This window comes from Narcine bancroftii, chromosome 8 (genome assembly GCF_036971445.1).
Source record: "Narcine bancroftii isolate sNarBan1 chromosome 8, sNarBan1.hap1, whole genome shotgun sequence".
NCBI lineage: Eukaryota > Metazoa > Chordata > Chondrichthyes > Torpediniformes > Narcinidae > Narcine > Narcine bancroftii.
This window is the reverse complement of record NC_091476.1, coordinates 159,071,752-159,099,707: the sequence shown is the minus strand read 5'-3', so window position 1 is coordinate 159,099,707 and position 27,956 is coordinate 159,071,752. Positions and strand designations below refer to the sequence as shown.

The 27,956-nt window shown below is 39.3% G+C and overlaps 1 protein-coding gene across 4 annotated transcripts; it reads left to right on the top strand.

Annotated features, from left to right (window-relative positions):
• The first annotated feature begins 8,651 nt into the window (after positions 1 to 8,651).
• LOC138741475 (ribonucleotide reductase M2 polypeptide) lies at positions 8,652 to 22,515 on the top strand. 4 transcript variants are annotated; one of them, XR_011343511.1, is made up of 10 exons: positions 8,652 to 8,801; positions 11,377 to 11,526; positions 12,479 to 12,595; positions 13,260 to 13,393; positions 15,137 to 15,231; positions 17,007 to 17,140; positions 18,386 to 18,490; positions 18,712 to 18,825; positions 21,059 to 21,331; positions 22,330 to 22,515. XR_011343511.1 is itself a non-coding variant. In XM_069895649.1 (9 exons), exons 1-9 carry the CDS (start codon positions 8,718 to 8,720, stop codon positions 21,209 to 21,211), a joined length of 1,038 nt encoding a protein of 345 aa, XP_069751750.1. In that variant the 5' UTR covers positions 8,652 to 8,717; the 3' UTR covers positions 21,212 to 22,515. The 4 variants fall into 4 exon arrangements, 3 of the variants coding, with proteins under 3 accessions (XP_069751750.1, XP_069751749.1, XP_069751751.1); XM_069895649.1 differs by having other exon boundaries at positions 17,055 to 17,140; positions 21,059 to 22,515; XM_069895648.1 differs by having other exon boundaries at positions 21,059 to 22,515.
• Positions 22,516 to 27,956: the final 5,441 nt, after the last annotated feature.

The window sequence follows — 27,956 nt, the reverse complement described above, 5'->3', positions numbered from 1 at the left end:
TTAATCCAGAAAAGGGAAAAGCTAAAGCGTGAAGAGGTCAAGATACAATAGTTTACAATGCAGCCACAGCTTGAAGGCTATCAATGTCGGACACATGCCCAACTGCTTAGGACACAATATTTTACCCTTCATCAAATAGGCAAAGAGAGCAAGAAGATGCCATACTGAAAAATGCTCACAAGCATGAGCTTTGATTAAGAAGCAGGGATGCATGTACCTGAACCAGAGCCACCAGAAGATATGGGTCAGCTTTTCTGGGAAGAAGAAGTGGATCGGCTGCTGGTGCCAGAAAACAGATCACACATGCCATTCCCTCTATAGTGGCAGCCTTCCATCACCCCTCTCTGCACAACAAGCTGAACTCTGCGTCTGCATTAAAGGAAAGGATACACCCCTTAACATTTACATGGACTCACATGATTTTGGTGTGTTGAGGCAGCATTGTGGATTCTTGACCTCCTCGGGTGCCCCAGTTTAAAATGCGACGTTTGTGTCTAACCAGTTGGCTTCTCTGTCCAACCTGGGCAATAATTAAGAGTGATGTGCACACTAAAGCCCAAGACCCCATTTCCATGGAAACGCCCATGCAGATGTAACTGCAAAGGCTGCTGCTATCCATTGACCCCTTACTATCTATTCAGACAGAGACAAACATCTGTTGAATAGACTGGCCCTGCCTGACAAGGGGAGTGTATTAAAACTTCAGGCGGATGCCCCAGCAAATTAAATTGAACTGAAAACAGCAGGGTACACCAGAAATCCTGAGACTCGGTTATGGACCACCCCCATTGGACAAGTTTGTGCACCTGATGTACTTTTACCTGTGTTGCTTCATTATATACATGCAATGATACATTTAGGTAAGGAGGGAATGGTAGGAGTGGCTCTATAAACGTGGTAGTCTGAGAAAAGAGGCACAAAGAAAGGCACAGAAAGGTATTATCTGTCAGAAAAATAATCCCGGTAAAGCAATGAATCCCCTCTGGGTAGAACATGAGTGCCTACAAGACCGTTTGAGTGTATACAGATTGATTTTATGGGGTTGCCTAGAGTACACAGCCATAAGTACTGTCTCGTTATTATTGATCTTTTTAGTAGACAGATAGAGGCAATTACCAACAGGAAATGCCAAAGCAGAAACAACGATAGGAATTATATTACAGGAAATAATACCCTGATTTGGACTCCTGACCAAACCATTATTAGCTCAAGCAAAGGGCCGCACTTTACTGTTAAAGTAAATGAAGAACAATTTCACTGCGCCCGTCACCCACAGGCAGCTGGAATTGTGGAAAGAGCAATGGGAATATTGAAAAATAAGTTGTCCAAATTAATTGAAGAAACAGAACTAAACTACTAAACTAGTTAAATGTGGTCCCTCTGGCCCTTTTTGAAATGAGAATTACACCACACACTAGCACAGGACTAACCCCGGAGGGACTATTGTTTGGAAAACTGCTGCGCACCCCTTGGGCAGCAGATAAAAATGTAGAAGTGTGTCTTGACCTATGTGCCTTTAGGGAAAAAATGATTAATTATGTACAAGAAATAACTGAAATTCTTGAGACGTTGCATTCGCAGGTACATATTGCTCAGAGAAAAAAGGAGGACAACATAGAAGGACCAAAAATCCAGCCCAGAGCTTATGTTCTGATAGGCAATTGGGAGCAGAAAAAGTTGGCACTTTAGATTTACTTTTGGCAGATAAAGGAGGAATGTGAGGAGAAGTAGGACAAGAGTGTTGTACTTATATCTCCAACACTTCAGAAATATTATTCATTTAGCAAATCACATCAAATAACGGTTACATGAAGTATAGAGAATAGGAAGACAATTCCACAATTACAACCCCCCTGGGGCATCTTGGTAGCCTTTTCAGGAATGGTGGACAACATTTATCCTAGCCATCATTTTAATGGTTGTGTTGCTTTTGTGATTTTTAAAAATGATTTATTCATCCCTTAAAACTAACTTGCTGTAGGTAGTTATCATTAAATGATAAAAGGGGGAATGTAAAGAATTATGGGAAGGGGCTTCTGCTGTAGTAAGTAGGGCAACAAAGAGTTAATGCTTTAGTAGATTACGGAGGCCACAGCTGCAGAGCATAGAATGACTAGAATGGGACGGGAGTATTAAACAAGAGATATGGTGTATCAGAAAATTGTTGGGAAAATTGCTGGATTGTAACTCACAGAAACTGTGAAGGACATAAGTAGCTGCAAAGGATAGAAGTAGCATAAACATTAAATTGCCAATAATAAAAAAACATAAAACTGCATGTAGGTACCTGTCTAAAGGACTACATACAGTAAGCTGTACCAGGATGCTGTGTACTTTGAGTGGGGCTCAGTGCAGAGAATGAGTTACATTGTATACTCTTTCCTTGTACCCCTCACTCCTGCTAGTGTAATACAATAAAGAAGTGATTGTACGCTCCGCTGTTTGTTTTATTACAGTGTGGTTGACTTTAATAAGAGTAGTACTAGTAGAGGGAACATATTCTGTTTGGAGCTCACTGACTTCTGGAGTTCCACATGAATCTGTTCTAGGACCTCTACTTTTTGTGACTTTTATAAATGACCTAGATAAAGAAATGGAAGGATGTGTCAGTAAGTTTGTGGATGATACAAAGGTTGGAGGAGTTCTGGACAGTGGTTCAGGCTGATGTAGGTTATGAAAGGATATAGATAGGATGTAGAGTTGAGTGGTAAAGTGGCAAATGGAGTTCAATCTGGATAAGTGCTAGGTGATGCATTTTGAAAGGTCAAACCACAAGGCTGAGTACAGGATTAAGGGTTGGGTACTTAATAGTGTGGAGGAACAGAGGGACCTTGGGCTCGAAATCCATACATCTCTCAAAGTTGCTGTGCAGGTTAAGCCTTTGGGATGCTGGCCACATGAATAGAAGAACTGCATTCAAGAGTCAAGAGGTCATGTTGCAACTCTACAAATCTCTGATGAGACCACACTTAGAGTATTGTGTTCAGTTCTGGTCATCTCATTATAGGAAAGATGTGGAAACCATGGAGTGGGTGCAGAGGAGATTTTCCAGGATGTTGCCTGGATTGGAAAATAAGTCCTATGAGGCAAGGTTAGTAGAGTAGGGACATTTTATCTTGGAGCAAAGAAGGATGAGAAGAGACTTAATTGAAGATTCTGAGAGGCATGCTATAGGTAAGGTGGACAGCCAACAACTTTTTCTTTCTTTTTAAAATATTTTTATTGCATTTAACATGTAAACTTACATACAATTTTTTTTTAAGGAAAACACATAACAAGTCATTGCATATATACACGTACAAAAAAATGGATGGAACTACATTTGATCCACACACAAAACAAGTTATTGAATTAATCTCTGATAATTCATATTTACCAAGTTAATCCAAATAAAAAATTGATAAAAAAAAGAAAAGAAAACAAACAAATAAAAAACCTAAAAATTAATCTAATCTACCTCCTCCCTCTAATCAAGGTTACTTTTGTTTTTAAAAAAAAAGGGAAATTGTAGATCGGATACCAACCTCCAGACATTGGACAGAGAATTCTTAATTCTTCCAGCCATGATAATATTTTATGAATGGGCCCCACATCTTTACAAATTGAAACTTTCCTTCTTTAATATTGTATCTAATTTTTTCCAAGCTTATGTTGGACACTACATCATATAACCACTGTGTATGGGTAGGTGAAGAGTCATCTTTCCATTTCAATAAAATTGCTCGCCTTGCTATCAGCATGGTAAAGGCTAAAACTTTCTCCTGAGTTGCAAACAGAATTTTATCTGACTCACATGAAAAACCAAACAAAGTAATGAATGGATAAGGTTCTATATTGATCTCAAAAATCATTGAGAAAGTTTAGAAAATGTCTTTCCAAAGTCTCTCTAAATTTGGACACTCCCAAAACATATGGATCAGTGAAGCTTCAAAAATTTTACACTTCTCACATAGTGGATCAATTTCAGTGTAAAAGTGAAGCAATTTAAGTTTGGACATATGTGATCTATGTACCACCTTCATCTGAAAATGTTATACTCAAATCTTGTTCCCAATCGTTCTTAATCCCAGCCATTGAGATTGATCTTAAATCCAATAAATCATTATAAATATATAATATTAATCCACCATGGGGAAAAAACATTAAAAATGAATCAAGAATATTAGTATTTGAGATTCGAGTAAAATTAGAAAGTGTGGACTGAACAAAATGTCTAATTTAAATATCTAAAAAAAAGTCTGTTAGAATGCCTTTTTTTCCCCAGACAGGAATATCAAACACCATGGGAAAATGAAGGGGGGAAGTTTAGGGGAGATATCATGGGTATGTTTTTTTTACACAGAGAGCTGTGAGTGCCCGGCATGCCTTGCCACAAATGGACAATCAAGAGACTCTTAAACAGGCACATGGATGAAAGAAAAATAAAAAGTTATGAGGTGGGAAGGGTTTAGTATTTTTTTTCAAAGGAATATATAGGTTGGCACAACATCGAAGGCCGAAGGGCCCATACTGTGCTGTAATGCTCTAAGAGATTAAAAAAAGGTAATATAATCAGAAAGAATTATGTTTTGATCACAAAGTTAGACAGCAGCCATATCCAACCAGTGGTATTTTATATACTGATATATTAATAAAATCTTCTTAACTTTTTTTTTCTACAAAATTACAAATTGTTATTTTTTTATTAGGATTTTAAATGGTTTTCAGTATCATAGATATTCAACATATTCTTATTAGTTTGACAGCTGACTTAGCCATGTACCAAAGATATTTTTTGGGCAGGGTCTCTAATATGGTAAATTAATTTTCCATGTAAGTGTCCATTTTGTATTTCTCACTATATAGGAAGAGCCCATTCACATGCCACTCAACTCTCAGAGCAATCCCATTCCCCAACCATTGTCCAGAAACCTGCTGACTCCTGCATTCTTGCCATCCATCCATCTATCCAGCATCCCCCTCTCCCCTCACTTGCCATCCATCCATCTATCCAGCATCCCCCTCTCCCCTCACTTGGTTTGTTCCTGATTTTAACAGATTTGTTTTGGAAATTATTCCATTTATTTCCTTGAATTGAATTTATTATTGTCATATGTAGTGAGATCGGGTGAAAACCTTTGTTTTGTGTGCTAGCTAGCAAGTCAGCTCATAGTTAAGTACAACAGTGAGTGTAGTAATAAAATAAAAAGTGCAATGTGTAGTGTTACTGTTGTCGGAGACACGTACTTACCTTCGTCAGGAGGAGGAGAGTGAGAGCGACAGGATCAACCATGTGGCAGTGAGCCAATGAGAAGGTCAGAGGAGTTTAGCTGGGTGGCGTTTGGGGAGTTGAAGAATGTTGATTTGTTGTGCCAAGTGAATAAAAGAAAAGTTAACTTCATGGTATGATGAAAGAAATCATGACATATTGGGGTATCTGCATTCCTTCATGGTTGGGGATAACCACTGAAATCTCTGCACCGGAATCAGCAAGAAATTAAACACCCAAGAGATGGTCTTTGTGGAGAAGACGGCAGCTGACATGCTCATAGGTACAGTTGCCTCTACTGCCAGGCCTGGTCATTTCCCAGCTGCCATTTGAAGAAGTCACAATGTGGCGGACAGGACCAGGCAGCAGCACCAAATCTCTGGTGCTTCCAAGAAATATGCTGTCTGCACCATATCAATCAAAGAAAACTGATTAGAGCACTGACTACCCAGGTCCAGTCTTTGGGTATGCCACGGAATTCTTTCTGTTGACCTGGTTGGAATCATGATGGTCAAGGACATGGTAGAGGTGATGGACATGTGCCACATCCGAGGAAAACAAATCCTGTGGCCGATGCCCTATCCAAATGTGACATTAACGCCTTACAACTACTAACATCGATTTCACCACCGTGGCTTGTGCACAGCATACTGATTCCCGATCTCATCCGCTATCACCAGATCAACTTTGGTCTCCATCTTCAAGATGAAACCTTGGATAAATCGGGTGAAAATTTAGTCTCTGATTTTTCCACAGGAAGAAGGCCTTGGCCTCTTGTGCTGGCTGCTATGAATTGTGGGATTTTTGAGTCTCTTCACAATGTATTGCATCCTGGTAGAACAGCAGGATATGGAACGTTTTACCTGGCCTCATGTTAAATGGGATGTTGGATTATGGGCAAGGACCTGCTTTCCATGTCAATGCTCTAAAGTCTCCCGACACATGAAATCTAAGATGGGGGATTTTGTTGTTCCGGATTCCCATTTCCAGCATGTGCACCTAGATTTACTGGGCCTGTTTCCGCCATTTTGGGGATATACTTATCTGCTCACCCATTAAGACGAGACTAGCAAATGGGAGAGGCCATCAATGACATCTCTGTGGAGATGGTTGTTAGGGCTTTCATGGATTGTTGGATTCCATCTTTCAGTCACCATTACAATGGATTGAGGGTCTCAGTTCTAATCAGTGTTGTTCTGATCTCTCAGTGATCTTCTGAGGACTACCCATATTTTCATTATGGCTTACCATCTGCAGGCCAATGGCCTTGTTGAGTGTTTCCATTGTCAATTGAAGGCAGCATTTGCAGCAATTGGTGATGCATCCACGTGGAGCCAACGTTTGCCCATGGTTGTCTTTGGAGTACGTACTGCTGTTAAGGCAGATCTTGGATGTTCAGTGGCAGAGCTGGTATATGTCATTACGTTAACCTTGCCAAGAGAGCATGTGAATCTGAGTCCAAGCATTACAGTCTACGATCCGACCAGTAATGTCAATCGCCTTCAGGATAACATGAGATTACTCCAAACTACTCCTATGTGGCAGGCGTCACCTGCAGTGTATATGCCAAATGATTTACAATGCTGTACTCTGGCATGATGCTGTTCGCAAATCACTTCAGCCATTTTAAGATGGTCATTTTCAGGTCTTATGATGCCACCCGAAGACTTTTGTGATCAACAGGAATGGAAAAGTAGGCACAGTTTCCATCGACAGGTTGAAGCCAGGGTATATTGACAGACCTTGATCTGCGTCGGAGCCAGGGTCAGAGGACCAGTTGCACCCTTGCCAGGTGGACTGTGCATCACCTGTGTTGCACTATCGTATGAAGTTGGGCTGCCAACTTCAATCCCAATCTCAAACTCACCTAGTCCATCTCCAACAACATTCACCCCTTTCTTGATCTCTCTGTCTCCATCTTGTGAGACAATTTTACAAACCTAATCAACCGACATATTTTACAAACCCACCAACTTCAACAAATTACCTCAGCTACACTTCCTCACACCTGTCCCCTGCAAAGATTCTATTCCCTTCTTGCAATTTCTGTTACTCTGCCGCATCTGTTCCCAAGATCAGGTCTTCCAGTCCAGATCATCTGAAATGTCCGCCTTCTTCCACAAATGTGGCTTTCGCTCCACCTCCATCAACTCACCTACATCCCAATTTCCCACCCATCTGCCCTGGCCCCCTCTGCCCCCAGACACACACACACACACACACACACACAGGATTCTCCTTAACCTTATCACCTGCCTCTGCATCCAACACATTATCCTCCATAATTTCTAGCACCCAGAACATGATCCCACTACCAGACACATCTTTCCCTCTCTGCCTTCCTCAGGGGCCACTCCCTCCATGACTCACTCATGCACTCATCCCTCCCCACCAATCGCACCCCCCCCCAACCCAGTACCTTCCCCTGTGACCACAGGAAATGCCACACTTGCACCCACCCCTTCTTCCTCACCACAATTCGGATCCCCAGACAGACCTTTCAAATGAAGCAACACTTCACTTGTCTATCTGCAGGAGTGATCTACTGCATCCAGTGCTCCCTTTCTGGTCTTCTTTACATCGGAGAGATTGGGTGCAGACTGGCAGATCACTTCACTGAGCACCTTTGCTCTGTCTGCATCGGTGACAAGTAATATTTGTACAGTACCATTCCGTGACCATCTTCAAAAGAGAAGTTGTTCATCTGCATTGTACCTCACTGTCAACTTCTTATCAAGCCCACATTCTGGTCAAAAGCTATATGTTCTTACACCTGAAAGCCCTCTCATCATCCATAAGGCATGTCAGAAATATAAGAAAATACTCATTGCTTGCCTGGACTAGAACATCTCCAAAATAAACCAGAAACTCAATACCATCTGAACCAAAAAAAATTGCAGCGGAGACACAAATACTGCAGGCCCTGGAATCCTGAGCAAGGAATGAGCTGCTGGAGGAACTGGGCAGGCCTGACATTGAGCAGGTAACTGTGTTCATCCAACATTGCATTGATGCTGCAACAGACCAGCGGGCGGTGAATGTTTCGGATGATGGAGAGGAGATCTCAACATCCATGGATAGAAATGTATCGGGCCAGACCCTTATCGAGATACAGTGACTGACCATTTCTACCCATGGATGCTGAGATCTGCCCAGCGCTGCTCGTCCTCTCCATCAATCCCAAACATTCACCGCCCGCCGGTCTGTTGCAGCATCAATGGAATGTTGCATGAACACAGTTAGTTACCTGCTCAATGCTCATTGGGTATTGAGCATTGTGACGTCTCAGATGACGAAAGGTCCAATTGGGGCGTGTTTCCAATGCAGAGGACCCGCCCTGCGCGGGAAGGTTTAAAGATGCTGGGTTGCGGTGGGGAGTTGAGTTCTGCAGGTGATTTGTTTTTAAAGTTATCGTACTCTGAGGTTTCAAATCTGATTTTTTTTGGGGGGTGGAAAAGGAAGTCTGGCCATGTCTGTTCCATTGCGTCTGTCTCAGAGACACCAAACAATAGAGAGTCCTTTAAATTCAGTTCATAAAGATCAAGAACATTTGGTAAGATCGTTTTGAAGAGGGCTCCAGGTTTGTTGGGGAACGAACGGGGCAGGATTTGAGAAGTTGTAATTTGTTGTAGGTTGTGTGTCTACAGTTTTTAAAGCACGGTGGCATTTTTAGAAAGGTGGGATTGTTTCACAATGTTCAAGTCGTTGTTTAGTGTAATCTTTTAATCGACGTGGAAGCTACTTTGAACGCTATTTTTAAGACATTAACGCTGAAGTACATTATAGACAGCAGTCTGGGTGGGTGGGTTGGGGGGTGGGTGTCCCCCTCTTGTGTAACTTCGTCTAAAGTCCAATGTTTGAATGGCAGTATTTGCAAGGAGAGTGGGTCGTGGTGTTAGAGCGCAACACAGCTTTTTTTGATCTACCGAAATCCCCCTTGTAGATATTTGCAAACTAACAGATTTTATTTCTAGATCTTAAAAGGTAGGAGTCACTGAGAATCACTTTTTTTTTGCAGAACCCATTCAGTTCAAAGAAGCTCATTGTTTTTCAAACTTCCATCTTGGCAGAAATTAATCAGCCCCTGTAACTGTTGCCAATGTGAACCCCAAGTGTGGCTCCAGGTTTTGGGAGGAAGGCATGGGGTATAACCAAAGGTGTTTGGGCAGTGGTAAAGTTGCTGAGAAATAAACTGGTGTTGAGTTTGAGACCAGGAGAGATCAACTTTATGGTTTTATTGAGCTTGTTGATTGTGTATCCTTGGGTAATAATCCTTGGGATTACAAGGTCTGGTGCTTGGAACAAAAATTTTACAGTTGTTAAAATGATGACACCGAAGGGGATAGATGGGTGTTTGTCAGAGGATACAAAGAGACTGTAGAGAGGTGGGCAAAGATCTGGCAAATGGAGGTCATGTGGGAAATGTAAAGTTTCCCATTTTTGCAGAAAATCTAGAAATCCTCTCAATGATAAGCAGCTAGAGAACTTTGAATTGTAAACAAATCTATTCATGTGCAAATTGATGGGGTGGCATGGTTAGTTTAGCAGTTAGAAAAATGCAATTATATCACCAGCAACCAGGATTTGAATCTGGCACTCTCTTTAAAGAGTTTGTGCATTCTCCCTGTGTCTGCACGGGTTTCCTCCCACCATTCGAAGTGTATGGGGCTATTGGCCAATTGGGTGGCATGGGTTTGTGGGGAGCAAAGGCCTGTTTCTGTGCTGTATGTCTAAATTCAAAAGTTGAGTACTTCAGATATGGTATTGCTGCAGTTAGGGAAATTGAAATGAAAAGTGTAGATTATATTTCAGAAATATAGGTGATCACAGAGTCAACATCTGGGGTACAGAATTTCAATCTTTAAGGAAAAATATATTAGCATGTTGGAAATAGCTTGGAGAAGGTTGACGACCTCTGGAATGAGTAGATTGTTTTGAGGAAAGGTTGAATGGGGTAAGCTTGGACATGTTGAATCTGAGAAAAGTTGGATGTGATTTGATTTAAATCTTGGAGGTTATTGATTGGCTGGATGCAGACCAGTTGTTTTGGGAGAATCTGCAATCGGGGCTCAGTGATTTAAAAACAAAAATAAGGGGCAAGTTACTGAAAAAAGAAATTGGGCTTTTTTTTGAGTCATGAATGAGCCTTTGGAACTTTTCAAAAGTCATGGAAGCAGAAAGATAGACAGATAAACAGGGGTAAAAGTTAACCTGGGTGGTGGGAGTACAGAGTTGAGGCTACAATCAGATTAGCAATGATCTTGTGAAATGGTAGAATAGCTTTGAGGGTTCAATGACCTAGTCCTTGTCCTAATTTGTATGTTTTTGAAAACTTTCTTGCACGGACTGAATGATATTTAAAATGTTTTTTTTAAATAAATTAAGACATGGCAAAAGTGGAATAATGTTTGTCTTGGATTTGGACCTAATTGGAATCAATTCAAAACTCTATTCTCAAAGGGGAATATGATGAAAGTGTGTGACTGGAGATGTGTTTGCACATTGTTGAGAGCAAAGGTGAAATAGACGGGCAAATATTTGTCTTTTTTTAAAATTTCTACAATATTTGTCTGGAATTTTTCAGCAGCTTTTCTCTTAATTGGGTTCTTTTGTTTTTACCATATTTTCTCCACTTTTTTGTTTAAATTGGAGAGTTCTGTGGAAAGTTGTGCATATCTTGAAGCCAGCCTCTCTTCAGATATTGAAGGAAACATCACAAGGTGCTTTGCAAGCCAGTAGCATTTTATTGTTAGCTATAAAACAAACCATTTGTTGAATAATGTGGTGGTGTTTTTTTTTGCTCTGCATTTTTAAAGTTGTATTTAATGGATATTTTTGGGTGCTAGCTGCTGTGAGTGAAAAGCACTGGGGAATTAGACACCTCATTGCTAGTTCTAATGTTTAGCAGTGGCTTAAATGCTTGCCATTCCCAATGTCGATGTGGAAGTATGCATCAAGTATCAATGCAAATTAGTTCAGGCAAATTGAAGCTTGCATGAAGTGATCAAGTGAACTCCTCTAAAATTTCCTAGATGTGACTAGCATCAGGTGTTTGCCAATGCAATAATGCATTTTGATCTTTTAAATCATTTCCATACTACTTTTTCAAAGAAACCTTGAATTTGTAGATTGGCCTGAAAGATACGAAAGCTGAAAAACTTCAGGATGAGCCCCTTCTTCGTGAAAATCCCAATCGATTTGTCATCTTTCCAATCCAGTACCACGATCTGTGGCAAATGTACAAAAAGGCAGAAGCGTCATTCTGGACTGCTGAAGAGGTAATTGCAGTAAGGATCGTAATGGGAATATTTGACTTGAGAAGTTGAGTCAGTATCCATATGATTATATTCCTAATTTTAGTGATTTGTTTTTCAAAAAAAATAAATAAAGCTCCCTTTCTCACAATTATATTGACAACATTTTTACATTTTACAATGCATTGTAGGTGGAATATTTGTGGTATTGTGCCCAATTAATATGATTCTTTACTTCAGAAAAGAGATTCCTGATCCCGATATATTTTTATTAGGGAACATGCAATCATTAATTGATTTAGGTTTAGAGGATTATCAGATTTCATTTATCTATTTAGCTTTAGTTGTGGCTAAGAAATGTATAGCACTTACTTGGAAAGATAGAAATATACTAACTTTAGATAAGTGGTATTTGGAAATGAAATTTTGTTTGACTATGGAAAGGATATCTTTTTCAATTCAGGATAAGATGTCTTTTTATAAGTTAAAGTGGACTCCGTTTGCTAATTATATGCATTTAAGTTTGATTTAAATATATGTTTAAGCATGATATTTTAGTATTGACAATTTTTTTTGTTGTTAGAATTTTTTTTAGGTTAAGTTTTATCTCTTTTTTTTGTAAGTGGGTATTTTTTTCCATATATAATGTTAATTTTATTAACTCTTCACTCTTTATTTGGGGGGGGGAGGGTTGGACTAATTTTAAGTTAGACTATTAATATTGTGTTACAATTAACGGGGAGGTGGTTATTTTGTATAGTTTTCTGATGTAATATTGTAATCATACCATTTTAATTTTTTTTTATTTTTCTATTGTATTCATATTATAAAATTTTAAATAAAGTCTTCAAAAATAAAAGAGATTCCTGACAATTATTGTACTAATTAAATAAGAAAGCTCATATTATTTTGGATAGTCTGTTTACACCTGTGAGACACATTGGAACAAATGAGTTCTAATCATTTTTTTTTGTAGGTTGACTTGTCAAAGGACTTGGCACAATGGGAATCACTGAAACAAGATGAAAAATACTTTATTTCGCATGTCTTGGCATTTTTTGCTGCCAGTGATGGCATTGTAAATGAAAACCTAGTATGTATACATAAATACTTCATTAAAAATTCTAGAACCTTGTGAGGTCCCCATAATTGTGTGCTCTGTGTACAAGATGAGAACGACTTCTGAAATGACATTTCAAGGGGCAACACTGTTGTAGTGATTAGCGCAATGCCTTTACAGTGCCAGTGATTGGGACTGGGGTTCGAAATCTCCACCCCACCCCTCTGTTTGTACGCACTCCCTGTGTCTGCGTGAGTTTTCCTTGGAGGCTTCAGTTACCTCCTGCCGTTGGAAACATACTGAGGGTGTAGGCCAATTGGGTGTAATTAGCTGGCACTGGCTCGTGGTCTGAAATGGCTTGTTACTGTGATGTATGTCTAAATGTAACTGAGAAGGGTACTGCAGTGGAAGTTCTGAATTGTCATTGAAATGTTTGATGTGCTCTCTGTTACATTTGGATTGGTGGTTTATAAGCACTGTTGCTCTATCGTAAAGCTAAGAATCTTTGTATGGTGAAGGTATCATTCAGTTCTGCTGGAATTTGAAAATTGGCCAATTATAGGATTAAATGTTCAATTCTTCATAATTGAGATTTATTGCCTCTTGAAACACTATTTTACAATCTGAAAACAATGGAACTAATCTCAAATCATTACTTTATGATTTTGTAGCCACTCAAATGGTTATTCTTTTGTAGGTGGAGAGGTTCAGCCAGGAGGTCCAAGTCACTGAAGCTCGTTGTTTCTATGGTTTCCAAATTGCCATGGAGAATGTTCATTCAGAGATGTATAGTCTCCTCATTGATACCTACATCAAGGATCCCAGTGAGAGGTGCATAATCAAGATTTCAATTGGGTCTTAACCAAGCTGGAGGCTTGTCTATAGGTGATGCTTAAGGTTTGGGTGACAAGTTAGCTTCTGCAAATGTTGCTGTGATTCATAATAATATTTTGCATGGTATGAGCTTGATGAGAGAAGATGTAATGTGCCAGTTTGAATAGTGAGTGCCATTCTACTTTAAGGAGTGTATTGTTAGAAAAAGAACATTTGTGAAATTACAGGCGCCTAACCTTTTATCTAGAATTCTTAAAACTGACCACCTCCAAAAACTGGCACTTTTTTTTCAGTAGATGACATCTGCTAATCAAAGATGGAGTTTGGCATCAAATATGACCAGACATGACCGTCGATCAACTCCCATATATCTCATCACATTCCGTTACTTTATAAGCGCCTCTGAATTGCCTATTCTGATGCCCGTCCAGAGGCTTTCAATCGGTCCAGTGGAAGCTCAATGGCTGTTGTCGCTACCCATAATCCCCCATGCAGCTGTGCCAGTGCAGGGAAACGGAGAAGGAGGGCAGTTCTCTTGTGCTGGTATAGCAGGGGCAAGGGGGAAGAGATGGCAGTAGCATGACTTGGGAGGGTTGGAGACAGCATTGCATCTTGGGTGGGCTTAAAAGGATAGAAATCAAAATGATTCTGAAATCTGGAAGATGCCAAACAGGAGGTGACTGGTCCTGACGATCCTGGATAAAAGTTTAGGCACCAGTGTTAATTATTAACAATCTTTATTCGATTAAGAAACTCCACGTGCCAAATTCAGATCTCACGTATACAAAAAATTGACTTCCTTTACCATTGGGGAGGGGTGGGAGAGGGAGGAGTGGAAAGTCAATAAATCTGGAAAAAAAAATGCTGCAAATATATAGTAGTGCATCTGGAGAGAAATGGTAAATGCTTTAGATCCTTCATTTTCATTGGAAATGTGTTAGAAATTGATCATTTTAAGATTCAGAAGTGGAAGGGTGATGATATTGTGGGGTCTGATGGAGATGAGGGGATAGCTGAAAGGTGGTAAAGGTTTGTTCATTGCTGTCTGGAAAAATCAGTAGGAGATGAAAAAGAAACGATGGTTGAAAAACCAAATTTGGGAAAGCTAGCATACTAGAGTTGATGGAAATCTGAAATAAGATCAATCTTATTATAAATATCCAGCAGAAAAGGTAGTATTTGTGAACAGAGAATTCTTAGCATGAACTTTTTACGTTTAAATTTTCAAACAACATGACTGCCGTTGTTCTATCCCATGAAGTGGGGGTTGCCAATGGTGTTTGATACTCTTCAGAAATTGATATTTCTTTGAAGACTGGTTGAGTCCTAGTTTTCAGGTGCCTCCACTGGTGTGGAACAGGTGCTTCACATTGAGAATATCAGTGACTGCTGTTTGCAGAATGAGTCGTTTGTCCTTTCTTCCAAAGGGGAAAGGAATTGGCACAATTGAACTCTATTGTAAAATTGTTAATAGTATCTTTTTGCTACTTTAAGCATAACTCTGAAAAGTAGTTTCTAATCTGAGATTTATTTTAAATCCCTCGTCAATATTATCTGCTGCTGGGCATGGATTTCCTTGCATCCTGCAGGGTCTGCAATCAATGAGAGTGGTTTGGAATTTGCTGTTTGCAGAAGTAGCCTGAAAAAAACCACCATTAACCTATTTATTGAAAAGTTGTCCCATTTCCAAGAAATATTGGATACTTGATCTAATTCTAATTTGTTTCTTTTGCTCTTTAGGGATCTCTTGTTCAATGCCATTGAAACGATGCCAAGTGTCAAACAAAAGGCTGATTGGGCCTTGCGATGGATTGCAGATCAAGAATCCACATTTGGTAACTGTCCTTGTAAAAATGGAAAAAAATTCTAAATACTGTATTAATTTTATAAGCAGAATTTATTGCTTTTTAATATGAAATGTCATGCAGTTTCATGTTTTATCATTGTTTCATCCTTGATTTAATATACATGAATTGCTTCCATTTTTTTTTTTTTAAATCCTCTGAAACTGAAACGAAATCTCCTGGGTTCTTTTGCCCTCAATTTCACCCAACTTCCACCATTCCTTCTGGATGTCAAACATCTGTGGGTCCAAGTAAATGAAATAATAGTAGAGCCCTCAAGAGTTGGCCCATGTTCCAGTTCACACTAAGATCCAATTGCCTACTTCCACCTCCTGTAACAACTTCTGCAAAACTTTTGTGTACCAGGAGGGACAAGCTTGGCTGACCATATTACTCACAGTGTGGTGGTTTGCACAACTTTCTTACAGAGCCAGCGTTCTAATCAGCCACTGTTTGTGAGGAGTTTGTTTGTTCTTATGCCTGCATGCATTTCCTCTGGGTGCTCCAGTTTCCTCCCACATTCCAACAATGTCCAGCGTTTGTAGGTTAATTGGTCTCACGAGTGTACTTGGACAGTGCGGCTTCTCTGTTAGAAAGTGTCTGTTACTGTGCTGTACCACCAAATTAAAAATCTTCCATTTTGTATTGTGCTTTAAACTGAGAAATTACCCCAAGTTGTATTAAAAGAACCTGACCAAATGAAATTCCAGCATGGAAAATTGTTAGGTTTGGTTGATCTTTGGTATGTTCAAATGGTCATTCTATGGATTTTTCAAGCACCAATGAGTGGAATTTGAGCTGAGAGTGGTCTTTTAAATCTGGAAGAACAAGGAACCTTTGTGGATATAGAAGTAGATTATAGTGGTGGGGGGATGGAGGTGTCCCTAGATTGTTTTGGATACCCCCATTCAACTGAGCTTAATTTCAGAGGAGGGTGGAATAAGAGATCTTGGTTTTGATGCAAATGGGTGATTGGAATCTTTGTTCTTCCCAACATGGTTTGCAATTTTGGCATTTTGCCTAGTTTCACTTGAACTGTGGCTAGAGTTGCTGAATAGTCAGCTGATGGCATCAAATCTTGAATTTAATAGTCACAAAATACCAAGTACATTGAGCAGCATCTTTAATTTCTGAGAGAAGTTAAAAGACTTGAAAATGATATTGGATTTTCAATGTGCATATGAATGTTGTGGGACTTTGGTGAAAAGAGGGTCTGACTTTGAGTGGCAAATGCTTTTATTCAAAGGCGAGGGTTCCATCAAAATATTTTAAGTTTGTATGTGATATTAAGAATACATTTTCTCAATTTATGCCTTCGATTATGAAGGTTTCCATTAATGTTAATTAAACTCCAGGTGACAGTGATGAAGTAAGGACAATCCCAAATAGTATGTCATGCAGCGGATTTGGACTGATTTAGTGGAGTGTGGGGATTAATATCCATTAATTGTCTTGTTCTGGCTGAGATGCAAATTATTCATTTAGTCTATGAAGACATCTTATCTTGTCAAATACGATTCATTGATTGTATTGCAGCGAAATGGCCTTTTTTGGCATTAGAATAACAGAATATTTATTATCTTTCAGATTTTTTAATGCATTTATTGTCTCATTTTAATTCTATTAAATATACTATTGCAGTTATGTTTTGGGTTGTTTGTGTTTTTTTTTAGCTGCAGCAAGTGAGAAGTTTGGTGCTAACGTACATTGACAACAAACTAATTTCCCCATCATTGTCAATTCTCTTTGCCTTTTATCCTCCTCAGGGGAGCGTGTGGTTGGCTTTGCAGCTGTTGAGGGAATTTTCTTTTCAGGTTCCTTTGCTGCTATTTTCTGGTTAAAGAAGCGAGGCTTGATGCCGGGTCTGACTTTCTCCAATGAGCTCATCAGTAGGGATGAGGTGAGTATTAAAACATATTGCCTGATGAAATTTGGGGTGAATATTTAAAATTTGTGATTTTAAATATAATTATACTTTAATCTGGATCAGATTTGTTTTGTTCTTCAAATATTTATACATTGGGTAATACAACATGTAGTACACAAAATTCCAATTGCTTTCCAAAGTGGAGCTCCTTGTGGATATAGCATTGAAGGATGCTTTTTTTTAAAAAAAAGAAAAAACTATTTATTTTAAAACCATTTGATCATTTTCATGACTTTAAAAGCATCGCGAGTTTGCTGGTCAATGTGGTGATGAGGAACCAACAAGACTTTGGACACCTTATTTCCACTGACCTGTCTTGAGTCTCCTATATTACTGCAGCAGTAGTCTTCCGTATATTGAAGGGGTTGATAATGAACTTAACAGTGTTAATAAATGTTCAACATCTTGACTTCGCACTTGCTTGCACCAACTGCCTTGATGTTTTGCAAATAATAGTTTCCTTCACAACTTGGTTGTCCATGCTATCATGGGCATTCCCTCTGTTCTCTCCATCTCTCGCCATGATGACACTGAAGACGATCTCCTTTCTTTTTCAAATTCGAATGCAAGATCCTTTGACCTGGAATATTGATCAGTTTCTCTGTCTACTGATGTTACTTGACTTGCTGACTGCTTTCAGAATATTCTGTTTATTTGAAGAATTTTTTTTGTTATCACTCATTCTGTTTAATTGTCAATGGCACCAAAACCTTCTGATCAACTGCATATGTTGGGAGAACTAAAAAAAATTAAAATTATATTTTAAAAAAAAATTCTGCTAGGGTGCCTGGATGGTTGTTCTGTGTTTAACAATATTTTTTTAATGTTGCACAAAATGAATTATGCGGCAGAGATTCACTGGGTGGTCTTCATCTATCATGTTGGTTACCATTGTCAACTCTATTTAAAATATTTCCCTCTAACCAGCTGACTGTATGACAATGTCCCACAGATGGGCATAAAATTTGCACAAATGGTCTTGACCATGGTCAGAAACCGACAAAAAGATAACTACTTTCTCCCTTTAGCCCATCCAATTGATTTTTCTCACATTAGTAATTCTAAAATTGCTTCAATATGAAGAGTGTTTATAATTGCTTCCACAAACCAGATTTGCAAATTACTTGTACAAGCATTGATTTTTTTTTTCCCTTTTTGAGAATCTATTCCATTAAATTTCCAACAGTAACCTTGTTCTACTGTTTTGTCTCCTCTCAGGGACTGCATTGTGACTTTGCATGTCTTGTGTTCAAACACTTGATTCACAAGCCATCACAAGCGAGAGTCACAGAAATTATCTCTGAAGCAGTAAGAATTGAAAAGGTAATAATGGGATTTAAAAAGAAACTGTGCCTTTCTGATCCTTGACGTTTCATTTTAACTGTTTATAGATGTCTTATTTTCCTATTTTGTTTGCCTTAAATTTAAAATTTTGGCCAGGGTGATAAAATAACCTGAATCATTCACAAAGGTTTGTCTCACTTAATAGTCAAATTTACAGTTGATTTTTGTACTGCCTTATTTGACATTGTTTTCTTTGACAGGAGTTTCTGACTGAGTCTCTCCCTGTGGATTTGATAGGCATGAATTGCACGCTGATGAAATGTTATATTGAGTTTGTCGCTGACCGACTGTTCCTGGAGTTGGGCTTCAATAAGGTCAGTATATTCTGCTGCTCTCTCTTTCTGTGAAAGATGGGCAGTGCTGCAGAACCTAAGTAAATCATTGGTGATTTGCGATAAAGCCCCTTGGGGCCATTAATATCTTGAAGCGGTGGAAAAACTGGAGGAGGTGAGGCAGGGGTTTCTGCTTAATCTACATGCCTAACAACCATCCGTGACCAGTCTGTAAAATGTGACTGCTTTCAATAATTTTTAACTTTTGATACTTGCAGTCCCCAAAATGTGTCCAATTTTGGCCCTTCGGGTCCATGGCACCCAATTTACGCCCAATGAACCTACAGCCCCTGGTATGTACACTTCCTTCTGTATCTTTGACTTGCAGCAGAAAACCTATAAACACATGGACCACTGATTTGAGGGAGTGTGATGTGGGGAACAGGTTTGGCAGGTCTGAACACAGATTACTTACAAAGTGATGTGCCGTCAATAATTCACAAAAGGCTGAATAGTGAAACAATCAGGCTTTTAATAGCTAGAGACTGGAACACTATCAAACAACCATCCACCTCCTTCACTGATCAGAGCAAAAGGAAAGGGGTAGCCTGCAGTGGGGTATGGGTGGGATCAGTCTCAGGAGGTGCGTCCAGTTGATAGCAGCCAATCACGGTGTAGCAGTGATTTACCACAAAGAATGTCTTTATTGACATGCAAGGGAAATCACAACAGGGGTTGCACTCACACACGCACACATACAGTTCGAATACAGTGGATGCGACTAAACATCAAAGGTGCTACAGTCCACAATACCCACAAATAGTGTATAAATACAGCATATGATACATGCCACCCCCGGGTAAATGGCAGGCACAGTACCATAATCAATTGCAAATATGTTACAGGATTACAATGAAGGATACATTACAACAGTCCTACAGGCATGCACCAGCTATTGTGCGCCCCCTCCCCCTCGACCCTGTATTGCACATTCCTTCCCTTGACTGTCCATGTTGCCCTATGGCTCACAACCTGGAGTGGAGCTAGAGTTTTTTCTCAGGGGAAAAAAGGAGCCAGCTGCTCCACATGTTGGATTATACACAGAAGCCGGCTGGAGGGACTGGTTCAGGTAAGCTCAAAATAAGAAGGTGATTAAGGGAGATAATGGTGAGGTGTATGTGTACACATTCAAAGGAGCCAATAGCAAGGTGTGTGCTTGCCTGAGGGTAGGCTAACTGATTTGACATGGGGAAATGACTTTTGACTTGCCTGGTCAGATGACCCTCCAGTATAAAGCACATGTTCGAAGCAGTTTCCTCTCTGACCTGTTGAATAATCCTCTGGATAATGGGTTGAGCTCGTCCCTTCCTAGGTCACTGACAAGATTTTTTTTTTTAAAAAGCAAAAAACAATTCTGTTAGAGAAACTTGGTAAATTATGCAGTATCTGGGAAAGGGAGGGGGAAGAATTATTGACATATTTGATTAAAATCCTTCTTTAAATTTCTTCACATTTTGTCCACGGGTGCTCTCTTTGTTTTTTAAAAAAAAAAAATCCTTTTTCAAGCAAAGTTTATTGTCATTTGATTCACAACCAGACAAAATAGAGTTCATCGGTCCCGGTCCTCTGTGCAAAAGTATGCAATCCACAACCAGACATAAAACATACAGATAAATAATATATATGCAGGACAAGTATTACACCTAAAAAAAATAAATACTGTTTTGTATAAATTAGTCTCAGATTTTTAGTGTGAGTTGTTCCTTTGACTGTGTGGGTTTTCTCCTACATACAAAATGTTAATAGGTTAATTTGGTTTCTGGAAGTTGTCCCTGGTAGTAGTTGGTGAACATGCAAGGGAGAATGGGTTGGAGGGGAGAGAAGTGTGGAGGAATGTCACTGATAGGTGTCCTTCGAGAAATGGCAGAGACTGGATGGGCAGAAAGGCCCTCTGCTGTCACAAGGAAATATAAAATTCTTTCATGCAACACTGCAGAAGTCACAGTAGAGCATTTATACCCCAATATATTTTTATTAAATAGGTTGTACTGAAAGTCTATGTTAAGTGAATACCTCAGAAATGTAGTTCATTTACCATTGTATTCAGCACATCAAATGGAGGAATATAGTTCTCCTCCACCTTGTGTTGGAGGATGTGATGATTAACTCCACTGGGTTTTGAGATGACTATTCCTTGCACTCCTTAAGTGCAACTGAAAACAGATGTGTGGAAATACTGAGCTGCAATCTACTTGACCCAATTCTTTCACTTCAGGTTTTTAAAGCAGAAAATCCTTTTGACTTCATGGAAAACATTTCCCTAGTGGGGAAGACCAACTTCTTTGAAAAACGAGTTGCTGAGTATCAAAAGTTGGGAGTGATGTCAAGCGCAAAAGATAAGAACTTCACACTAGATGCTGAATTTTAACCTGCGTTTTGGATGCAAACACACCATTTTCTTTTTTAACCTATTCCCCATGATTTAATGGCTGGTTATTACAACTAGACTTGGAGCATCTCTTGACTCTACTGTCAAGCTTGTGATTAGGTATGAGAAATGTGGGTATACTTTGGTTAACAGTCAAATTTGTTATACTTAAAATAATACAGGAGAAAGTGGTTTAAAAAAAAAATCTACCTGCAATCTGCTTGAGTGTACAATTAATCCAAATGCTTGTGAGTTTCCATTATTATTTACTATTCTTGAATCTGGACCAGTGTTTGTTGCGCTAAAGCCAGAGAAAATGACCTAGACCTTTGCAATAATGTCCAAGTTACAACAGAGATCTCAGGCTTGACTTTCCTTTATACTGTGGTTGATTTCAATTTTCCACATGTGATGAAAAATGCTATTTAGCTACCACAGAATTGGCAGTTTATCACTAAATGTGGCACTTTAGATCAATGTGAAAATGAAAAGGAATTTTAAGCTTAGAAGTCCTTCAGAATTTCTAACCTGCAGCAGCTCGTCAAACAAGACTGCCTAGTGGACATCAGTTTACTATGAAGCTCACTGTTAATGCTAGTCTCAACATAAATTTTGATTCATTTTTGGAGATTTTTTTTCCCTCAAGTTGGCCTAAATATATAATATTGAATTGGCAGTGTGTTGTCCTCTGTCGAAATGTGCTTCCATTAACCTGAACCAAATTTCTGCAGCTGAGGGCAATTTCCAGCTGTGACTGCATTCTGTTTAGTTATAACAACTGAGGATTAATTTCAACTCTATTTCAGAGCACTGCGCATTCAGACTCATTTATTGATCTTTGATTTAAAAACCCTCACCATGCTTTAAGTTCTTCATTCCGGATCTATTGAATTGTTGTGGTGTCCTATTGGCATTCTGTCATTATGAATGTTGCATTTTTGCCTTTTGCCTGCATTGCAATTACTCATGGATGATTTCAAGTTTGAGACCTCAGGAACCTACTATAAATGAGCTTTAATAAAATTAATTGAGCATTAGATTTGTAAGAAAACCAAATAAAATTTGGGTGCAATGGGTGGAGAATTAAACAAGTATTTTTTTTCAATTTTGGTCTTCAGGGCTTGCCTCGCCCTTAAACAAAACCTTTTGTGACAATTGCAAGAAAGATCAGCCTGAGAAAGAAATGGCACTTGTGCTAATGAGTTATGACTGTGTTGTAACTATTTTACCTGCTTGTGGATTTGACACTCAACCTGTCTTTTAACTTGTTAATTGCAATTGAATAAAATCAGTATTGAAAGCAATTTGAATGTAGTCTCCTTGCAATTGAATATACATGACCACAGAATATGATACACTGTATGGTTCACGTTAATATGGCTATAGTTTAGTGTACGCTGGATAAGTTATTAAGTGCATTTTTTAATGAAGGGAGCACATCAACTTTGTTTGAGTTGACAAGATCAGAAGTTGATGTTTTACACTGTCGATTGTTTTTAAAAAGACACTTTAAACAGGAAATTTAGAATCCGTTCCAAAGATGTACATTGCAGTAAGTTGGACACCAAATAAATCTGATCTTGGGTGCTTTAGAAATTGTGGTTTGCTTTGGGCTTTGATAGAACATACAGTAATTACATATTATTACTGTGATTTCCTTTATTAGTTGTAGTTCATTTAGAAAATTAAGTAATTCAAAGTAGCTGTTGTTTAGCATTGTTAGAAAGCCACCTCTTCTGTGGGTGAGGATCTTTGTCATGCAGTTGAAGGCAGTCCTTGGTTAGGTCTTGAAATGAGCCTTTTGTCATTTGCTAATCTTGCACAAATTCCATTTTATTTTCCCCATAGTCTCATCAGCTTTCTCCCACCCCCACCTTGATTTCACCACTCACCTCTACGTTGGGAGCAATTTACAGTAACCAATTAACTTACCATCCCTGATGTCTTTGGGATGTGAGAAGGAACCTAAACCTCGACAAGAGAACATGCAAACTCTCCGCTGACAGCGCACACAATCAGGAATGAACCTGGGTCATTGAAGGTGAAGTCCCTTTCAAACTTGCGTCCAACTAAATCAGCCATTCATTGTCCTGGGATAGGAATGGGGGAATTGACTTTTCACACTTGACCACTCCTAAATGGGACACTACGCTTTCACACTTGCAAGGAGCCAACCCAGGGTTAAGACTGTTCTACAGGTGATGTCGTGATGCATCAAATGATGATGGACCTGCCCTAGATCCTGATCAATGTATTATGATCTTGTATTTTAATAAAATTGATCATGCTTAATTATAACATAATTAAGCTTTATGTACAGCACAGTATGAGCCCTTCACCCCCTGTTGTTGTGCCGACTTATATAAAACTTTATAAAGAACTGTGGGAAAGTGCTAGCAATGAATAGAAATTTTTAAACCAGATGTGAAAGTTGGTAGTGCTATCGCTTACAATTTATAGCATGTGGAAGAAAAAGCTTTAGTGGACCTGCCCTCCCAGAATTTCTCTCTTTTGCGGTGACTTTCCCAGGGCAAAGTTTATACCTTTTTAATCTTCCTTCATGTTCCTGTACTCGCACTAAAATTGGGTCATTTCAATCCCACAATGCAATTGCCTATTCTACACTTGCCTGATTGCAATGCTGACACCTGCAATCTAAAGATGTCAGGGAGGAGAGAGCCTGTCCAGGTGATGGGCATTTTTTTATATTGCTTGTGGTTTACTTGAACCAGTGCTGTATACCGATATCTTTGGATATGAGGTCAGAGTGCATGATGGACATGTCTGTCACTTTCTGAATCTTCTGTATTCCTGGGCATTTGAGTTTCCAAAGCAGGCTGTGATGCAACCAGTCAGTATACTTTCCACAGCACACCAAAAGAAGTTCAATCAAGTATTTGATGATGTGCTGAATCATCTCAAATTCTCTGAAGCAGAGGTTATTGGTATGCCTTCTTCATGGTTCTTTTGTTCTGGTCCGAGGAGGGTTCATACAATACATGGAAACCCAACTACTGGGGGGTACCAACCCTCTCTACTCTTGTCCTGTTAATGAAGATAGAGGGGCACTGCTCCAGCTTCTAATTGTGGATGAATGAGGGATTTCATACTGAGTGATTTATGTTGGATTAGCTACAGTTATTACAAGCTCCTGTTTTAGTAAAATGGGATTATCACTAAGGGACAGTATAGACAGGAGGGGCTGAATAGTCACATTTACCATTTCGCACAAGTCAGTCCAGCAACAATTTGGTACATTGGAAGAACTGATGTTGCAGCCTGTTCCAGATTCTGTATATTTGCAAAGACATTGTGTTTCCTCTCCATGCTGACAGCTGGAGAGGAAAGAGCTCTTTGAAAGTAGCTCCTATGACCAGCCATTTTTTGTGAAAATCAGGGGAAAGACGGCTCTGTGAATGACTGGGCCTTTTCGGTGGATTGACCTTTGCCAGGAGGGCCTTTTTGGGAAGCAAAGGGTTTCATTTGGATTGTGACTAACAGTAGAGGTCACTTGGAGAGACTGCTTCATTTTAAGTGTGACGAGCAGAGATGTTATTTGGTGCCAGGGTCTTAGAAGCTGCATGGAGGCTGCATAGTTCAAGTCTTGCCTACAAAAGGACCAGGAGCTTGTGGGGATGGACATTTCTTCAAAGGGAATGCAAGAAGAATTCATGAGTCTGTAGCAGCGACAACTCCAGTCGTCCCATCAGTCCAACGTTAGTTCTGGGCTTCAAATTTCAAAGGCCTACGGTTCAACACTGAATCTGAAGTAACCTTATAGATTTTGGCCTAGGCATAGCTGGGGATAGATTTGGTGTTAAGGATAGTTTAAAAGTTAAGACTATAGTTTTATTTCTAACACTTAAACTAGTGTTTTAAAATTAAACACTGGTTCATTGCCTACTGCTGCTCGATACGCACAATTAGTAACAGTTTATTTCCTTAACTTCAGTCCTGAAAGGTGAAACTGTTTTCAATTTGTTCAGTTTTGACTTTAACTTTGCCAAAATGAAATAAAAGTTTTGTTCAGCTCTAATTCACATTTGAGATGCAAACTCCAGGCTCAGAGTGTAAGATGATGGGTACTTACAGGTGTGTTGTTTTTATGAAAAATGCTTGGGGATTGCATGGGGCAGAAGAAGCCAAATGTTATCAGAAAATGAAGGAGGCTATTTATCTCCCCGACTCTGTTGTATTTGACCAGAGCAACTCTTAAGTTCCAGATTTGAAACCTTGCCTTAATATTGCAAATGGTTCCTCACTATTTATTGATCTAATTCAATCTTGATGGGAGTTGCCTCCATTATCCCAGCAGGCAATGTGTTCCATGTTCAAACTCCACACTGGGTTGGGGTGGAGGGAGAGAGAGGGGTACTGTTAGCCTCGTGTCACAATTAGTTCTCTCCCCTGTCCCTGTACTCTAGTCCTCAACCCCTTCACTGTCAGGAACTAGCCCTGGCTAGTTAATCTTCCTCATGTTCAGTGACATCCTTCATCTTGGCACCAAAGTGGTAAATTATTGTCCTGTGACAGGAAAATTGGTCTGTGCCCCTAACATTTGAATAACAGCCACTGTCCTCCTAGCACCAAAGTGGGTGACAGTAACAGGGCTCAAAGACTACTGCCCTGTGGCACTGACCTCCACCATTATGAGATGCTTTGAACATTGGGTGATAGAACACATCAAAGCACTCATCCCAGAGACACTGGGCCCATCTCAATTCACCTACAGATAGAACCAATCAACTGATGATACTATTGATTTATCCTTCCACTCTGTCCTGACCCACCTAAAGCACAATGCCTCATGTGCCAGGCTGCTGTTGGTCAAGTTAAACTTGGCATTTAATACAATAGTTCCCTAGAGACTGGTGGAAAAGCTGTCCTCACTGGCACTCAACATCCCTCTTTAACTGGATTCTGGACTTACTAATGGAAAAACCAAGGTCTGCCTGGGTTGGCAGCAGAATGTAAAGCATTGTCACGCTGAGCACTGGTGCACCTCAGGACTGTGGTCAGCCCACTCCTGTTCACACTACTGACCCAACGGATCAGTTTGCAAATGAGACGACAATAGTTGGCCTCTTCAGCAACAATGATGAGTCACACTACAGCGAAAATCTCACGAAATGGTGTGAGAATTACAACCTGAATCTCAATGTGGCCAAGACAAAGGAGATATTTGTTGACTTCAGGAGAAATACGGATGACCGTCCTCCACTATACATTAATAGCTCAGTAGTAGAGGGCACCAACTTCACTCAAGATGCAACCTACCCTGGATGTGCACCATCTCATTAGTCAGGAAGGTACAACAGTTATGTTTTTTTTTCACACAGAAATTCCATGACATTTCCATAAGGAAGACCCCCCCCCCCCCCCATTAAGTCAGCTTAAGTCACAGTGAACCAAACAAAGCTGCCATTTTCCCCTGTTCAATGTGTCTTTTTATGCAGTAAGTCGGTATTCCACAAGGAAAAGAGGCAGATGTGTAACTCAACAATGACAGCATCTAGTCACATATATCATATTTGGCACCATGTTCGACCCACTTTTTTCTTACCCCAAAATGGCTCAAAATTATTCCTCTGTTCTGGTACGTCAGGTTGAAAGTAAGGTGATAATGGTGAGTAACGGCGACAATAATGCCTATTGGTCCCCGCACTGGTCATTGTGTTGAGAAAGTGGTAGGCTTGTGAGAGGCGAGTTTGGACACAACCATTTCCATTCAAACATTACTTTTGTTAGCACAACAATTCATAGAAGAGTGTGGGAAAATCATAGATGGAATAAAACACACCATTTATAAAAGCATAGGAAAAATGCGCACAATTTAATAAAACACACAATTTATAAAAGAGCATAGGAAAATCTACTGCAAGTATTGATCTATAGCAATAGATTTCAAACATTTTCTTTTCACTCACATACCAACTTAAGTAATACCTTACTAATTCCTGCTATCTATTGGGGACTGGTGGACTCAGTTGGGGGGAGGGGGAATGGGGTGGTTGACTTTAGACTGCTCAAACTGAGGACAAACAGACAGACCAGCTTGCTCACAGCACAAGGTGACTAGAGACACAATGGAACTGTTTATTATTGGGAAAAGGGTGGGGCTTTGTTAGGTTAGTTTTATTGTATCTGGGTAGCTGTGAGAGTTCTCCCTTAAATATAAATCAATTCCATATTTTAGTCTTTGCCATTTTTTTTGGATTCCTCTTCCGAATGTGCTCTATGCATGTGCAAAATTTTTTTCAATTTTTAAATACATTTTTAGATGGATGTTAAAAATTATAACTTTTTTTCAATGAATGTTAATGGCTTGAATTATCCATTTAAATGAAAAAAAAAAGATTTTCAAAATAATTAAAATGTTTAAAGCCGATATTATCTTTGTGCAAGAGGCTCACATTCTCAAAGAGGATGAAAATTGGTTTTTCAAATTCTGGAGAGGTTTGCAATTTGTAATTACATTACCTGTCTCAGTTTAAAGTTTGTTTTTATTGACTTTAAAGTTCCCTTTGTGCATTGTTAAATGATTATGGATCCCATGGTTAGATTCCTAATAGTTACAAGCACAATGAATACAAAAAAAGTCACCTTAGTTAATATATATGTTCCTAAAGTTCACGATCTGTATTATTTCAATAAGGTGTTTGCTTCTTTACTGAATCTAAATGAATATATACTGATTATGGGTAGAGATTTTAACTGTTGTCTTAATCCAATGATTGATAGGTCT

Coding starts and splice junctions, on each gene's coding strand:
- LOC138741475 (XM_069895648.1), top strand. CDS start 8,718: ATGTCTGTTCCATTGCGTCTGTCTCAGAGACACCAAACAATAGAGAGT. Junction 11,527..12,478: donor CATTCTGGACTGCTGAAGAG/GTAATTGCAGTA, acceptor TTTTTTTTGTAG/GTTGACTTGTCAAAGGACTT. Junction 17,141..18,385: donor AGCTCATCAGTAGGGATGAG/GTGAGTATTAAA, acceptor GTCTCCTCTCAG/GGACTGCATTGTGACTTTGC.